This window comes from Girardinichthys multiradiatus, chromosome 19 (genome assembly GCF_021462225.1).
Source record: "Girardinichthys multiradiatus isolate DD_20200921_A chromosome 19, DD_fGirMul_XY1, whole genome shotgun sequence".
In the NCBI taxonomy this organism is placed as follows: domain Eukaryota; kingdom Metazoa; phylum Chordata; class Actinopteri; order Cyprinodontiformes; family Goodeidae; genus Girardinichthys; species Girardinichthys multiradiatus.
Window position 1 is genome coordinate 26,231,063 of NC_061811.1, and position 18,155 is coordinate 26,249,217.

General features: G+C 37.4%; 6 gene segments (V, D, J or C); 3 read left to right on the plus strand and 3 right to left on the minus strand.

The window, feature by feature from the left end:
- Nucleotides 1-759: 759 nt before the first annotated feature.
- Nucleotides 760-2,082, minus strand: LOC124855646 (the record flags this gene model as incomplete). The annotated part of the segment is given in 2 exon segments: nucleotides 760-1,242; nucleotides 1,935-2,082. Coding segments are annotated over 2 exon segments (471 nt in total), but the record flags the coding sequence as incomplete, so codon positions are not given.
- A 344-nt stretch (nucleotides 2,083-2,426) lies between these two features.
- LOC124855647 lies at nucleotides 2,427-3,167 on the plus strand. The segment is given in 2 exon segments: nucleotides 2,427-2,701; nucleotides 2,794-3,167. Coding segments are annotated over 2 exon segments (429 nt in total).
- A 1,247-nt stretch (nucleotides 3,168-4,414) lies between these two features.
- LOC124855648 lies at nucleotides 4,415-10,561 on the minus strand. The segment is given in 3 exon segments: nucleotides 4,415-4,897; nucleotides 5,590-5,705; nucleotides 10,500-10,561. Coding segments are annotated over 3 exon segments (501 nt in total).
- Nucleotides 10,562-10,565: 4 nt separating this feature from the next.
- LOC124855780 lies at nucleotides 10,566-11,141 on the plus strand. The segment is given in 2 exon segments: nucleotides 10,566-10,704; nucleotides 10,816-11,141. Coding segments are annotated over 2 exon segments (447 nt in total).
- Nucleotides 11,142-11,976: 835 nt separating this feature from the next.
- LOC124855649 lies at nucleotides 11,977-14,052 on the minus strand. The segment is given in 5 exon segments: nucleotides 11,977-12,533; nucleotides 13,343-13,447; nucleotides 13,574-13,644; nucleotides 13,760-13,826; nucleotides 14,040-14,052. Coding segments are annotated over 5 exon segments (585 nt in total).
- On the plus strand, nucleotides 13,766-15,207 carry LOC124855782. The segment is given in 2 exon segments: nucleotides 13,766-14,105; nucleotides 14,198-15,207. Coding segments are annotated over 2 exon segments (390 nt in total).
- Nucleotides 15,208-18,155: the final 2,948 nt, after the last annotated feature.

An 18,155-nucleotide genomic window follows, 5' to 3' on the forward strand; every position in this document is an offset into this window, starting at 1 on the left:
TTCTGTTAATAAATTATTGTATTTTAAGAAATTGTGTGAATTCATTCTGTGTGCTTATAGAGTTTATGCTGTTCAATAATGTCAGAGCTTGGCTCATCACTTTCTATTTTGTCCTAATACCATCGCCTTACTGGGCTTGTATTCACAGGACAACCCTTAACAGACTGAAATATTATTTAATAAAATATTAAAGTATTGTAGCATGTTCTGTAGTTACATTGTTCCAGAGCAGTTTACAGAATACATTGTTGCAGCAGCTCTGTAGTTTGGATGTTCACGACAGTTTACAGCAGGGAGGGGGAGCGGAGGGGAGAAAAGGGGAGATGGGGTTTTTTCACTCCCCCCCCCTTGACTGGTTTTTGTACGGCGTGGCTGTGGCCGACCACAGCTATTTGAATAAATCGTTCAATCTTTACCGAGAGTCATCCTTGATAGAAGTTACAACGCTTAGACAGAGAGAACATTACAGTATTAATATTAATTAATTTATTTATTTATATTCATAATCACAACAAGCCTCACAGCCTCCTATTGTCCATGGAAGAGAAGTTTAGCTAAATAGCAGAGCGGTGTCTCTCTCTCGATTCCCTCAATAGGAGGTTCAACTCCCTCTGTGCTGCAGCCACACCTGCTCTGGTACAACTGTAACTTAAGTCCCCAAAAAACAATCTCAAAGTTGTATATTCATGCAACGTTCAAAAAAAATCTGATAAAAATCTGAAACAGGATGGAGGAATACAGAAATGACAGACAATGATGTGTTTAAATCTGTAGTTTTATTAAAGGTGAATTTTACACATTAACTTGAAGCTGTCAAACAGGACAGAGGTGATAGTAAAATAAATCTGTCTAAACTTGAAAAGTTTTCTTCCTGAATAAAATATAAAACATCCTGGTTTCCAGACATGAAGCTGAAGCTCTACTCTGAGCAGTGGGCGGGGTCCAGACTTTGAGTGACAGGATTCTGTCCACTCTGATTGGCCTCACAGCTCACTGAGCCCGCCTTCCTCCACTGGTCTGCAGGGAGGCTCAGGGTGCTGCTCCAGCTGTAGAGGCCGTCCTTCCCCAGGACCTCCAGGCTGTTAGACACCCCTGAGGAGCTGTTGCTGCCCCCCACCTTCCATCCCAGCTTCCAGGTGGAGGGGAAGCCCCCGCTGGCCAGACACACCAGTGTGACACTGCTGTGCTGCTCCTCCTCTTTGGAGGGGGGGAGGACGGTCAGGGTGGGCGGCACCACACCCACTGGAGGAGAGAGGGGGGAGAAAAGATGGAGCAATGAGAATGAAAGCTGCTGAAAACACCTTCAAAGCTTCATTCTTCATGATCACTGAGGACATCTTCAAATGTCTCTCATAATACGTGACTTTTAATAATGAATCCTTGTGATGATTTTCTGATGAATAAACTGAGAGCTGAAACACTCATGTGGAAACAGTTCAAATGTTGACATCTGTTTCTTTCACTTCCTTTAAACCACACAGAGAACAAATGAACCATGAACACAAAGCTGATCTGAGTTTACTCAGAAAATATCAGCTCCGTTTAACAGGAATTCAGATCAAAGGTTCACTATTAATAAATGATCACAAACATACTGTATGTTTAAATAAGACGTGCAAATGACTTAATAAAGACAACACTGAAAATACATACAAGTAAATATTCTGTTTGGTTGTAAGAAAGAATTAAAACTTAAAGTATCTAAAGTCATAATAATATAATGTTGAACTCTACTTTTTATTGCTACACCAGATAAGTTTAACTAGTTTAATGATTTGAACCATTTACAATCCTGAAGAAACACTGACTTCTTGAGATTTACTCGTTATTTAAATAATGTAAAGTGTACAAACATTGCCATCAAATATATTCCTCAAATTAAAATATATAAATACAATAAATTTTATAACAAAGTAAAGCTTTCTGGTACTTACAGTCAACGATGAGTTTGGTTCCTCCACCAAAAGTGTACCACAGTGATACAAACTCATTAAGAGGCCGTACAAAAACCTCCTGCACTGTCAGCAAACATCTTTCTGCTGAAATGTTGCTTTTCAGAGCAAGAAAATTACAATTTATACTTTAATTCATCTACAAATCATCCAACATTCATTCAGCTTTAAATTTCTTCTTAATTTAGGATGATTTCTTTGTTTTATCACCAATGAGAAACAAAAGTTATTTTTCCTTTGGTGAAATATTATAACATTCTTTAATAATTCAGCTTCTATTATTTTCTATTGTTATAGTTTTCCAAAATAGTTTAATTCATAAAATCTTAAAAAGAGCAACTTTTAGTGATCTATAATATCTTCAGCTGTGAGTTTTAGTAAAAGAGGAGAATTATACATGTACCTTCAAGAGAAAAATGATTAAATCCAAATACTGAAAATCCTTTATCTTGTCTCTATTTTATCTTCTTCTATTTCAATCAGATCATCAGTGGTTTAAATCCTAAAACTATCTGTGTTGATGTTGTGTCTCTGCTTGTCTTCAGCGTGCTGAGAGCAGATAAATCATTTCCATAGAGACGAGGCTTTGCATGGTCAGCTGATCCTCCAGGGAACTGAGAAGGTTTATAGTCCTGTGAGTTCAACACTGCAGGACTCAGATCTGTCAGTCAACCCAGCAGAACCAACAAGCACCATGACTCTCATCACCATCCTGATCTGGACGCTGCTGACCTGCTGCTGTTTTACAGGTTCATTCCCTCAGCAACATTTCTAACATGATGTGCTGCCTTTTCTCTCATTTCTTTCTGCTGATTAACGGAGGATTTGTTTTTGTCTGCAGGATGCAGCGCTCAGGTGACTGTGACTCAGCCTCCACTGGTGACATTTACACCAGGATCCACGGCCACTATAAAGTGTACAACAAGTCCTGCTGTTTATAGATGGGATGATGGTGATGAGGCTATGTTCTGGTATCAGCAGAAACCAGGACAGCCTCCAAAGCTCTTGATTAAATATGTGAAAAAACTTCAGTCAGGAACACCAGATCGGTTTAGTGGCAGTGGAAGCAGCTCTGTCTTCACTTTGACCATCACTGGAGTTCAGGCTGAAGATGCAGCAGTTTATTACTGTCAGAGTGTCCACAGTGGCCCAGTGTTCACACAGTTATTTGTAGCTGTACAGAAACCTCCTTCAGTCAGACTGCAAACACACTGAGCTGTTAGAGCAGAAACTGCAGCTGCTGAGGAGGAAGAGACTCTGAAACAGATCAATGAACCTCAGACTTTAAGAGCTTTGTTCAGTCAGTAAATATATCAAACATCATTTAGGATAAAACATCAACAACTTCAACAGTTTTAGGCTTCCTTGAAGGGAACATCTCAGACTCCATCTTTTAATTATTACACTGTAATTTTGTAGCTCAGTGAACAGATATTTCACCAGACTGTGGAGCTGATTAGATAATTTCCTGGAAATTATAACAATTCAGACACACAAAATAATAGATTTCTTCACATATGAAGGTATTTCCATAAACATTATTTTATTATTTCCTTAATCATATTTCTTTAAATATTATTTTAATAAATAAAGGCAGCTAATTAAACACCGTTGAAAATTGGTCATCCAGAAGATTGGTTTTATTCAGCAAATCATTCTTTTAAATATTATTTTATGAAATAATGTTTTATCTGATCTTGCACTGTGAATGGTTGTTTGAAGGTATACCAATTATTGCTTAATTTAATTCTAAGACTAACTTAACTTCATTTCCAGATTCTTCAAGATAATCCTTGGTTCTCAAACATAAACAACATTGCATGGTAATATTGCATCACTCTTTTGGTCATCAACTTGTTTATATTGTACGTAGCCCATTAGTCTTCCTTATTCTTTCAGTCTGCTTGGTAGTTTAGTTGGATTGTTTTAGCATAGTAAAGAGTTTGTTGATATATGTTTGACTTTGAGTTGACTTATTTTTGTTAATAAATTATTGTATTTTAAGAAATTGTGTGAATTCATTCTGTGTGCTTATAGAGTTTATGCTGTTCAATTATGTCAGAGCTTGGCTCATCACTTTCTATTTTGTCCTAATACCATCGTCTACTGGGCTGGTATTCACAGGACAACCCTTAACAGACTGAAATATTATTTAATAAAATATTAAAGTATTAATATTAAATATTCAATAGTATATTCATATTCATAATCACAACAAGCCTCACAGCCTCCTATTGTCCATGGAAGAGAAGTTTAGCTAAATAGCAGAGCGGTGTCTCTCTCTCGATTCCCTCAATAGGAGGTTCAACTCCCTCTGTGCTGCAGCCACACCTGCTCTGGTACAACTGTAACTTAAGTCCCCAAAAAACAATCTCAAAGTTGTATATTCATGCAACGTTCAATAAAAATCTGATAAAAATCTGAAACAGGATGGAGGAATACAGAAATGACAGACAATGATGTGTTTAAATCTGTAGTTTTATTAAAGGTGAATTTTACACATTAACTTGAAGCTGTCAAACAGGACAGAGGTGATAGTAAAAGAAATCTGTCTAAACTTGAAAAGTTTTCTTCCTGAATAAAATATAAAACATCCTGGTTTCCAGACATGAAGCTGAAGCTCTACTCTGAGCAGTGGGCGGGGTCCAGACTTTGAGTGACAGGATCCTGTCCACTCTGATTGGCCTCACAGCTCACTGAGCCCGCCTTCCTCCACTGGTCTGCAGGGAGGCTCAGGGTGCTGCTCCAGCTGTAGAGGCCGTCCCTCCCCAGGACCTCCAGGCTGTTAGACACCCCTGAGGAGCTGTTGCTGCCCCCCACCTTCCATCCCAGCTTCCAGGTGGAGGGGAAGCCCCCGCTGGCCAGACACACCAGTGTGACACTGCTGTGCTGCTCCTCCTCTTTGGAGGGGGGGAGGACGGTCAGGGTGGGCGGCACCACACCCACTGGAGGAGAGAGGGGGGAGAAAAGATGGAGCAATGAGAATGAAAGCTGCTGAAAACACCTTCAAAGCTTCATTCTTCATGATCACTGAGGACATCTTCAAATGTCTCTCATAATACGTGACTTTTAATAATGAATCCTTGTGATGATTTTCTGATGAATAAACTGAGAGCTGAAACACTCATGTGGAAACAGTTCAAACGTTGACATCTGTTTCTTTCACTTCCTTTAAACCACACAGAGAACAAATGAACCATGAACACAAAGCTGATCTGAGTTTACTCAGAAAATATCAGCTCCGTTTAACAGGAATTCAGATCAAAGGTTAACTATTAATAAATGATCACAAACATACTGTATGTTTAAATAAGACGTGCAAATGACTTAATAAAGACAACACTGAAAATACATACAAGTAAATATTCTGTTTGGTTGTAAGAAAGAATTAAAACTTAAAGTATCTAAAGTCATAATAATATAATGTTGAACTCTACTTTTTATTGCTACACCAGATAAGTTTAACTAGTTTAATGATTTGAACCATTTACAATCCTGAAGAAACATTGACTTCTTGAGATTTACTCGTTATTTAAATAATGTAAAGTGTACAAACATTGCCATCAAATAAATTCCTCAAATTAAAATATATAAATACAATACATTTTATAACAAAGTAAAGCTTTCTGGTACTTACAGTCAACGATAAGTTTGGTTCCTCCACCAAAAGTCAACCACAGTGATACAAACTCATTAAGAGGCCGTACAAAAACCTCCTGCACTGTCAGCAAACATCTTTCTGCTGAAATGTTGCTTTTCAGAGCAAGAAAATTACAATTTATACTTTAATTCATCTACAAATCATCCAACATTCATTCAGCTTTAAATTTCTTCTTAATTTAGGATGATTTCTTTGCTTTATCACCAATGAGAAACAAAAGTTATTTTTCCTTTGGTGAAATATTATAACATTCTTTAATAATTCAGCTTCTATTATTTTTCTATTATTATAATTTTCCAAAATAGTTTAATTAATAAAATCTTAAAAAGAGCAACTTTTAGTGATCTATAATATCTTCAGCTGTGAGTTTTAGTAAAAGAGGAGAATTATACATGTACCTTCAAGAGAAAAATGATTAAATCCAAATACTGAAAATCCTTCATCTTGTCTCTATTTTATCTTCTTCTTTTTCAATCAGATCATCAGTGGTTTAAATCCTAAAACTATCTGTGTTGATGTTGTGTCTCTGCTTGTCTTCAGTGTGCTGAGAGCAGAGAAATCATTTCCATAGAGACGAGGCTTTGCATGGTCAGCTGATCCTCCAGGGAACTGAGAAGGTTTATAGTCCTGTGAGTTCAACACTGCAGGACTCAGATCTGTCAGTCAACCCAGCAGAACCAACAAGCACCATGACTCTCATCACCATCCTGATCTGGACGCTGCTGACCTGCTGCTGTTTTACAGGTTCATTCCCTCAGCAACATTTCTAACATGATGTGCTGCCTTTTCTCTCATTTCTTTCTGCTGATTAATGGAGGATTTGTTTTTGTCTGCAGGATGCAGCGCTCAGGTGACTGTGACTCAGCTTCCACTGGTGACATTTACACCAGGATCCACGGCCACTATAAAGTGTACAACAAGTCCAGCTGTTGCAACATGTTCTGGCAGTCCTTGTATGTTCTGGTATCAGCAGAAACCAGGACAGCCTCCAAAGCTCCTAATATATTGGGGGAATAATCTTGAGTCAGGAACACCAGATCGGTTTAGTGGCAGTGGAAGCAGCTCTGACTTCACTTTGACCATCACTGGAGTTCAGGCTGAAGATGCAGCAGTTTATTACTGTCAGAGTGTCCACAGTGGCCCAGTGTTCACACAGTGATTTGTAGCTGTACAAAAACCTCCTTCAGTCAGACTGCAAACACACTGAGCTGTTAGAGCAGAAACTGCAGCTGCTGAGGAGGAAGAGACTCTGAAACAGATCAATGAACTCTCATGTAAGAACCAGATAAGGAATTTATTTAATTCATTCAGTCTTAACTGGAACAAAGGCTCACTGTAAATGAGATCCAGTTGGAACTGTGACTTCGTTCTTCTATTTTAGGCCATTTACATCAAATAGAAATGATTTTAGGAGGTTGTTCTATCATCTTCCTCACAGAGTATAGTGGTAAAATTGACATCAGCAGTTGTCCAGCCTTGTTAGTTGATATTCCATTTTTGCTCACTGACTGACTGACTGACTGACTGACTGACTGACTTTTTTTTTTTTCACTGTGTACATGTGCAAGTTTGAGCAAGTAGCATGTAGAAATCAGAAATTTGCTTACACTGTATCATATGATACAAGAAGTTAAATAATATTTGGTCAATACATTTAAAGGTTTGACTGTCTAAATACAGGGAGAGTGCAGAATAAGCAAGCTGTGATATCCCCTCAGCCTTAGATAACAATACCCGTCCTCTAAAACTTAGATAGATTAAAACGTTTTTAGGTTTTATCAATTAAGGGAGCAACATTTAATAAACATCTTTCATAGATGTTCTTGGAGATAATTACGCCTAAATATGTGATACTTTCTTTAACAGGAATATTACATATAGAATTAAAAGCACAGTCTTTAACTGGAAAGAGTTCACATTTTTTTAAATTCAGGTGAAATCCTGATACATCAGAGAAAGTTTGGATTAATTTTAAAGCAGGTGAAACTTGACTGCTGTCTCATAAAAAAAAGAGTAATATCGTCAGCTAATTGACTAATTCAGATTTCTTTACCAAAAACAGAAATACCCTTTAGTTCATTCATAGAAATGTAATCAGCAAGGATTTGAGTGGCTAAAAGGAAGAGATAAGGGGAAACTGGGAAATCCTGCCTAATTCCTCAATTAAGATTAAATCCAGGGGGTGTACCATTTTTTTATTTAACAGAGCAATTAGCATTATTATATAATACTTTAATCAAATTGCAGAAGAAAAGACCAAAGCCAAATTTATGAAGACAGCTGAAGATAAAGTTGTGAATCAAACGCTTTGTAAAAGTCCTAGATTATGAAGCTATTATCAGTAATTCATTCTAAATAGTCCAGAATATCAAGAACAAGGCGTATATTGTTGGAAATGTGTCTATGTTGCAAAAATCCGGATTGTGTCTCTCCAATAATTGTGTTTAGAGTTGATTTGAGTCTTTTTGCAAATACTGATGCTCAGAAAGGCATTATTTTGTCCTTTCGGCATCCATTTAGTACTTAATATTGACTTATCTCACTAGAGGGCGCTGTTGGTCAGACGTTGGAGTCTTAAGTTGTCTCTTTCAGGGAAATTATAACAATGCAAACAAATGAAATAATTGTTCTTTCTCATATGAATGTCTGATAAAAATGAAGCATCACCTGTCAGTGAGATCTGATTCCACCTCCTCTATGAACTCTGATAAACTAATCCCACGTAGGAGAGTTGAGTCTAAATCAAACCAGAGGTTTTTGCATTTTTGAGAAAGGTTGTCTTAAATCTGAGAAAAGAAGATTGCACCGATCTACAGCACCATCAAACACCAGATATAGCTGAAACCAGATATTTACATACCCAGTATAAGAGGATACATGACCTTTTTTTTAACCTAAGGTCAGTGAGAATAACAAAAACTATTTATATTTGCTAAATACAAGAATGATGAAAAGGAGCATTTTTTTCCATATCTTTTCTAAATTATTTTCTTTTTATTACGAACTGTCTATTCATCCTCCAAGAGAACAAGGCGTTATTAAATTTGGCAAAGCTTCAGATGATGATGTCCGGGATTTGTAAGCTTCTAATATATTAATTCACAACATCTGATTTAATTGGAGACACGCCTCAAAGACACTGCATCCTTGTGTGACGTTATGGAAAAATCAAATGAAATCAGATGAAACATTAGGAAGAGAATTGTGGACGTCCACAGCTCTGCTGCAGCCTTGGGAATAATTTTCAGATGCCTGAAGGCGCCACGTTAATCTACTGCAGTGTAAGTCCTCCAATAAGAACCACAGTTCTTGGTTGAATAAAAAATATTGAACTGAACTTTGTTGTTGTAACATGACAAAATGTGGAGAAGTTAACGAGGTGTTAATAATTTTACAGCAGAAACTGCAGAGGAGGAAGAGACTCTGATACAGACCACTGAATACAGAGCTGACAGAAACCTCACCAGGCACTAATGTCACATAGTCTTTCTGGATCTTTCACATCAAGCTGAAAGTGGAACAACATGTAAACTATACTGCCAACAGCATCCGCTCACCTGCCTTGACTCAAATATAAACTAAACTAACATCCCATTGTTAATCCATAGGGCTTCAAGGTGACGATGGTCCACCCTTTGCATCTACAACATCTGATGCTTTGCATTGCACTTGGTGATGTATGGATTAGATGCCATGGAAACCCATTCCCTGAAGCTCTCTACACACAGTTATTAGAGCCAATCTGAAGGCCACATGAAGTCTGGAGGTCTGTAGCGAGTGACTGCAGAAGGTCAGCGACCTCTGCACACCATATGAGTCAGCATCTGCTGCCCCTGCTCCATCAACTTACATGACCTACCACTTAGTGGCTTAGTTGCCGTCGTTCCCAATCGCTTCCAATTTCTTATAAAACCACTGATAGTTGACGGTGGAATATTTAGGAGCAATGAAACTTCATAACTAGACTTGTTGAACAGGTGACATCCTATCACAGTACCACGCTGGAACTTACTGAGCTCCTCAGAGCGACCCACACAAATGTTTTAGAAACAGTCTGAATGCCTATAGGTGCTTGATCATTTACATCTGTGGCCATGGAAGTGATTGAAACACCTGATTTTAATTATTCAGATTATTTGGAGTGAATACTTTTGGCTATTTAATGTATCTAAGAATTGTTGGTTTCTTCCAGTCTACAGTTAAGGCCAAATTATTCAAACCCTGGCAGATTTAACTTTAGAGTCATCTTTTAATCTGACCAACATGTTTCTCCTCACTGGAAGGAATATTAACATTTAGGGGTGGTCCTGCCAGAGTCCCAACATGAGTCATGAGGCTAAAGATCAGAGTGATGGGAAGGAGGCCTTCAGACCTCAAAGACTTGTAGCTCATCACCAAAGATAAATCATCTAAATACTTGTGGAAACCTGAAAAAGTTGGTTAGCAATTATAAGAAGGGCTTGATTGCTGTGTAACGGCTCCTATCAGAACCACAGTTCTTGGTTCGATAAAAATTATTTCAAATCTAAATCTGCCAGGGTATAGATAAATGTAGGCTTACTATATACATACAAGCAGAAAGTAACATAATCTGATCAAGTAATACATAAATGAATAAATAAATATGTTAAAAAATAAATGTTTTCATTTAAAGAATCTGATTCTGATTAGAGATATTTTCTGAAATCGAGTGTTGCCTCTCAAGATGGTAGAGATTTAAATGTCTGAGCTCCATGGTGGTGGAGGACTCATACAGTGATCTTGATTGGTAGAAAAACACAGCAAACAAAAACTTTCCCAGTTTGAATGAAGGCAGCAAAAACTGAAGCTTGGTGAAACGTTTATGCTGTGAAGTCAAAAGCAGCCACTTATTCCACTTCACTTACTGGTCACACCTAAATGCATCAGGCTCATTTACACTGAAATGAGAGCAGGTGTGGATTTGCATGATCTTAATGCATCACTGCTCCTCACAGTTTAAGTACCTCGGTTACAGAAGGTCCAAAGTGTGTTTATGCTCTGACACTGAGACCTGCATCAGGATGATGTCTCCAGTACCTCTCATTGTTCTGTTGGGTTTTCTCACTCAGGGTCAGAGTGACTTTTAACTCTGATTGATTTAGTTTTGTTTGAATTCAAACTTTAAATTTTTTATGTTTTTCTTAAACATTCACATTTAAAATTGTTCATTTCTCATTTCAGCATCATCTGCCAACAATTTTCTGACCCAGTCTGAAAGATCAAAGTCAGTTAATGTTGGAGGAACTGTGACCATCAGCGCCACAGGAAGTTCTAATATTGGTGCTGATCTCAGTTGGTACCTTCAGAAACCTGGACAGCCTCCCAAACTTCTTATATACGGAGCTTCAACTTTGTTCTCAGGAACTCCATCTAGATTCAGAGGCAGTAGATCTGGTTCTGATTACAGTTTAACCATCAGTGGTCTTCAGACTGAAGATGCTGGAGATTATTACTGTATGGGTAACCATGGCGGCGGTGTGTTCACACAGTGATTTACAGTCGTACAAAAACCTCCTTCAGTCTGACTGAAGGCTGCAGGTGTAGAGAGTTTGTAGGAACTGGTTCAGTGAACACATCACAGAAGTTAGCAAGTAAAACAGAGAACATCTAAAGAAGACTTTTGTTTTTTGATTGAGTGGATGCCTTTCTTTTAATAAGGCAAATGTTTGAAACCATATGGATCCACACTGATTTACACATCAGCTTTCTATTAAAACTCTGACATTTTATTTCACCCAAATGGTGAAATCAGAAATCAGAAATTATTTTACAGCTCATGAGAGTATGGTTGTGTAGCAAATTTAACTGTTCCTTAACAAGAGAAAACCTACTAGATTATTACAAAAACACTATTTCAGGTGGACATTAAAACATTTATCAATAATCAATTTGATTGAATACTGGTTTGGTTAATTAAAGGTTCAGGACAATCTGTTTATCCCATTTCATATCATGGACATGTCTGCTGTATTTTCTATCTGGTACTGGTTGGAGGATACCTACAGTATGTCTGATGTCATTTTAATGCAACATATTTAGCTCAGTAAGACACTACAGAGAATAAAACTTAACTTCTACATTATATTTTCTTGAAAATAACTTTTTAAAATAAACGTTTCAACTCAGATCTTTAATATTTATTTAAACTTTTGTCTTGATGACTTTATATCAGAAATTGTTGTTGGATCTTTGCAACAGAACAATTCTGAGTTGACATGTTTATTTATATTTTAGATTAAATATATATAATATAGCAAATAATAACTATGGTTTTTAAAATGTCACTTGATAAAATGAACTTGCATCTCCTTTGTTGTGACAATAAAAAGAAACTCTCCAGTATAATGTATCAGAGCAAGCTTTATTAGAGCACACAGCAGATTAATCTCACTCACATCCAGCTGCTGAGCTCCACACATGAGTTGAAGTTATTCATGAACGTTTTGCAGCAGTGTTGTTCAGCGTCACACAAAGCTTTAGTTTCTCTTCCTGACATTCAAACTCATATTGATGAGAGCAGCAGGTGTTTTCCTCCTGCTCACCACTAAGAGCTCCTGTCCAGGGCTTCGATCAGCCTCTCTGTCCCTCACAGTGGCTCCTTTGGATGGTCTGGGTCTCGCTGTGGTCATGATGGAGGACCCTGCAGGAGTACAGCTCTCCTTTCATCCAGTTCTCCTCACTCATGCTTAAGGTGCTGCTGCTGCTGTAACGTCCGCTCTTCTCCTCCTCTGAGCTGGTCAGGACCCCTTCTGTCACCTCGGTACCGTCCACCTCCCAGCTCACAACGGCTCCCTGAGGAGAGTAGCCACTCAGCAGGCAGACCAGCGTGGCCGAGCCCCCAGAGAGCTGCTCAGAGGAGGGGGGCAGCAGAGAGACTGAGGGTCTGACCTTGGGGCCGGCTGGAGGGGAGAGTAGAGACACACAAGGAGTAGATTAACTTCTGCTGGAGGACACACAGCTGGACATGACACAGTTATTAAAGTAAATTATTCTATATTAATGCTGAGGAGACAGACTTTGAAGTTGGGATTTATAAATCCATAAAACATTTTTACTTCAGTGTAAGGATTTTATTTTATGTTAGAATCTTCTGGAGCTTCCAGCCAAAAACACATTAGTGCTCGACTCTTCAGGAGTTAGTTGGAACCACAATAAAGGAGCATCCTAATGTCAGTTTTACACAAATGTGAATAAAACAACCTTCTACCATAAATATATTGGTTCTATAAAGATTTGGTTCATGAAAACAAAATGGCTGAACACAGTTAAAGATTTGTCCATCTGTCTTTTTCACTTCCTCTTTACTGCAACAAACTAACGAACCTAAACTGCTCGGAGTAAAGTTATTTTATTTAGCTTTTTAATACACACCCACAACAGATTTTAATTCATTAAAATTTAAAAATGTAAACTCATATTTGTGCTTTCAAAATTAAGATCCTCCACTATTCTGAAAAAATATATCACTATATAAAAGAAATACTGTATGAGTTTAAATGTAATGTTTTCATCTAATAAACAATGTAAAATAGATGATAATCAAATGTTTGTAATGTGTATCAAAAAATGCAAGATGTTGCCTACAAGCCAGAGTCACAAAAATAGAAAATAAGACTTCAAAAACTCCAAAAATAGTTACGTTAAATTACATAGTAATAAAAAATGATGAAAACTTTTGTTTCAAATATGATGAAATGTTGAAACTTACAGTGAACGATGAGTTTGGTTCCTCCACCAAAAGTCCACCACAGTGATACAAACTCATTAAGAGGCCGTACAAAAACCTCCTGCACTGTCAGCAAACATCTTTCTGCTGAACAAACACAGTTTCTGCCCTAAAAATTAGAGTTCAGGCTTTAATTAAACTACAAAGACATCTAACTCACATTATGTTACACAGATTTATAACTAAAATTCATTTTTAGGCTTTTATTGTTACCTTTTAGCTTTGAAAGACAAAGGTGTCTCTCTTCTGCTTTTGTTAAGATGATCAAGCTCTGTTTAATTAATCTAAAACACAGCAAAAAAACATGCTAATTAGTCAATTAATTGGAATAGAAAACCATAAAATATTTCAAAGAAAAATAATATCAGTAAAAGTTACAGATGAGAAGAATACATATACCTGCAAGAATGAAAAAATATATTCCATTTACTTAAAATGATAAATGTTGTCTCTATTTTATCTTCTTCTTTTTCAATCAGATCATCAGTGGTTTAAATCCTAAAACTATCTGTGTTGATGTTGTGTCTCTGCTTGTCTTCAGTGTGCTGAGAGCAGAGAAATCATTTCCATAGAGACGAGGCTTTGCATGGTCAGCTGATCCTCCAGGGAACTGAGAAGGTTTATAGTCCTGTGAGTTCAACACTGCAGGACTCAGATCTGTCAGTCAACCCAGCAGAACCAACAAGCACCATGACTCTCATCACCATCCTGATCTGGACGCTGCTGACCTGCTGCTGTTTTACAGGTTCATTCCCTCAGCAACATTTCTAACATGATGTGCTGCCTTTTCTCTCATTTCTTTCTGCTGATTAATGGAGGATTTGTTTTTGTCTGCAGGATGCAGCGCTCAGGTGACTGTGACTCAGCCTCCACTGATGACATTTACACCAGGATCCACGACCACTATAAAGTGTACAACAAGTCCTGCTGTTCGTAGATGGTATGATGGTGATGAGGGTATGTTCTGGTATCAGCAGAAACCAGGACAGCCTCCAAAGCTCTTGATTAAATATGTGAATAATCTTGAGTCAGGAACACCAGATCGGTTTAGTGGCAGTGGAAGCAGCTCTGTCTTCACTTTGACCATCACTGGAGGTCAGGCTGAAGATGCAGCAGTTTATTACTGTCAGAGTATCCATGTAGTAAATGACAACGATGTGTTCACACAGTGATTTGTAGCTGTACAAAAACCTCCTTCAGTCAGACTGCAAACACACTGAGCTGTTAGAGCAGAAACTGCAGCTGCTGAGGAGGAAGAGACTCTGAAACAGATCAATGAACCTCAGACTTTAAGAGCTTTGTTCAGTCAGTAAATATATCAAACATCATTTAGGATAAAACATCAACAACTTCAACAGTTTTAGGCTTCCTTGAAGGGAACATCTCAGTGTCCATTTTTTAATTATTACACTGTAATTTTGCAGCTCAGTGAACAGACATTTCACCAGAGGGTGGAGCTGATTAGATAATTTCATGGAAATTATAACAATTCAGACACAAAAATAATAGATTTCTTCACATATGAAGGTATAGAAAATGTAAAGCATCACCTGTCAGTGAGATCTGATTGCACCTCCTCTATTAACTCCAGAAAACTAATCCCAAGTGGTAGGACTGAGTCTAGATTAATCCGGAAAAATTATTTAAAATCTAAGTCTGTCGGCGGTATGCATACTTTTGAGATTACTGTACAAATACAAGAAGAAAGCAACACAATCATAACCAAGTAATATGAGTACAAATAAAAATATGTTGAAATAGAAATGTTCTTTTCATTTAAAGTCTCTAATTCTGATCAAAGATATTTTCTGAAATTAAGTGTTTCCTCTCAAGACTGTAGAGATTAAAATGTCTGTGAAATGTGGTGATTTTATTCTTATTGCTGTTCTTGTTCTTCTTATCATTATCATTATTATTATTAGCAGCCAGACAATAGATCAGGCACACAGGAATACCACAACGTTCATAATTCACAGATTCTCTTTCTATTGTATTTGACTTGGATCTAAATTATTTCCTATAACACGTTTCTTTCCCAAGTTTTAAACCCCAAGTCATATTTATAATTTAGAATTAACCTTTCATTAAAAAGCATCATAAACCTCTTATTAATGTCTCAAAAAGCTTCAGTATAGAAAACTTGATGGTCTGTTATGTTTATATTGCAAATCCACTGTGGGATATTTTACTTTGTTTATTAGAGCACATCTGATGGAGGAGACATGAAATATAAAGAAGTGTTGTAATTAGAAAAACCTGAAGAATCAACAAAAGAGACATTTGAACTGAACTTAAAATGAGAACTAAATGTTCTGATGAGATGAAGTGGTGGTTCCGATCATCTCGGCTCTTTCTGTTTCATCAGAGCAGGTGTGGATTTGCATGATCTTAATGCATCACTGCTCCTCACAGTTTAAGGACCTCGGTTACAGAAGGTCCAAAGTGTGTTTATGCTCTGACACTGAGACCTGCTTCAGGATGATGTCTCCAGTACCTCTCATTGTTCTGTTGGGTTTTCTCACTCAGGGCCAGAGTGACTTTTAACTCTGATTGATTTGGTTTTGTTTGAATTCAAACTTTAAATTTTTAATGTTTTTCTTAAACATTCACCTTTAAAATTGTTCATTTCTCATTTCAGCATCATCTGCCAACAATTTTCTGACCCAGTCTGAAAGATCAAAGTCAGTTAATGTTGGAGGAACTGTGACCATCAGCGCCACAGAAAGTTCTAATATTGGTGCTGATCTCAGGTGGTACCTTCAGAAACCTGGACAGCCTCCCAAACTTCTTATATACAGAGTAAAAACAGAGAACATCTAAAGAAGAAACATGTTTAAAACCTCTAACTATAGATCATTTTAAAAACAAAACTGTTTAAATTGTTTTTATAAATATAAATGTGTTTTCTGAAGTTTTGCCCTTATCAACACTGAACAATTTAATTGCACCATATTTGTACCTAGAGGCTTTTACCTTTAAAACATGTTAGAAACTAAAGGAGGCTGAAAACAACATGAGATGAGATGAAGAACATGAATGTTGCAACACAAAAATAAATACAAAGACAGTGATTATTATAAATCTGCACTTTTATTGAATCAATCTTTAACTTTAAGTTTTTTTAGAGAACATTAGTAAAATGAAAGATTAGAAATCTGTCTAAATTTGACATTTTTTCCTCTTGAATAAAATATAAAACATCCTGATTTCCAGACATGAAGCTGAAGCTGTACTCTGAGCAGAGGGCTGGGTCCAGGCTTTGAGTGACAGGACCCAGATCTGTCAGTCGACCCAGCAGAACCAACAAGTATCATGACTCTCATCAGCATAACTTTAAACTTCTTCAGTATGAAAGAAAACAGTATCAGCATTAATACAAATGTTTAATGTAACACTTTTAATTAGAAACACCTTAAAGCAGGGGGTCCAAAGTGTGGCCTGAGGGCCAAATGTGGCCCCTGGACTGATTCTGTGCAGTACCTGACTGCAGTTCAAGAACGACAGATATTTGGTCCACCAGCGCAGGTCTTTGATGCAGATGGAGACTTTTTATGTTTAATTTGGGAAAATTTATGACCGAACAAACGTTTCTTGCATGGAAAAGTTGGGTACAACAGAAAGTATTTGTCTTTTAATAACCAGGCTTTTTGAATTTCTCTAATTTCATAGTAAATAGAACCACATCTATCCAGTGACTTTTACTCTAAAGCAGGCTTTGATGCACCAAAATCTGTTTTTAATTAATTTATCAAACTTTGTTAAATACAGCAATCATTTTCAAAGAAAGAGTGGCCCAAATCCTCCTACTGTTGCTAAGAATAAACTAAAGACTTTTGTTTTTTGATTGAGTGGATGCCTTTCTTTTAATAAGGCAAATGTTTGAAACCATATGGATCCACACTGATTTACACATCATCTTTCAACCTGGAAAGACTCACAAAGAGAAGACATGGATGCAATTAGAAAAGTTTATTAGTGAATGTTTATTTCTATGGCGCTCAGACCCCAGTGGAAGATGTGAATGCTGAGAATGAGATTCGCTTGAATGAACATCTTAGGGTTAGATTTAGAGATGTCTTCCCCCATGAGATCCGATCCTGGTGGTGGAATGGAGGCCTGAGGAGATTTGGAAGGAGTTTGGAAGCCAAATGGTGGAGATGGGGTGGGGGAGGGTCAAAGTTCAGCTGCACAACGGAGGGTTCCACGGATGAAGATCTTTTAAAGCGGAGCCTTGAAGGATGACTGGCCGGGGAGAAATCCAGACTTGACGCTGATTGGTGGAGCAGAGCCGCATGGAGGAGTAGGTTTAATATGGAAAGAAACTTGTGCCATCAGAAACTGAATTTCAATTCCTCAGACTGAATCTGTATTTATGTAATTTGAAATTAAATGCATGGTTTGAAAATTAGTTTCACTAAACTGAAACAGAATTTTATGGTTTGAAACTGAATTCATTTGCTTTTAAAATGTATTTTGTTGTAATAAAAATTCAGTTTGATTACTTTCACTTTCAGGCCTGTAATTCAATTTCAGTTTTTGTGTCCCACATCCGGGTTCTTGAAGCCACAGAATAATCAAAGACAGATTTACTGATTCATGGATGTCATTCACTATTGCTGTGTCCAAATTCAGGACTGCATCTTTTGAAGGACGCATTTGTAGGCCAATAACGTCCTGGATGAGGCGACGAATGCTTTCCAATCTCCAAGGTTCCAACAAATGCGTCCTCCTTTTCCCCAGATTTGAAGGATGGGTCCAGTGTATCCTCCGTGGCCCACCCTATCCCATGATTCAT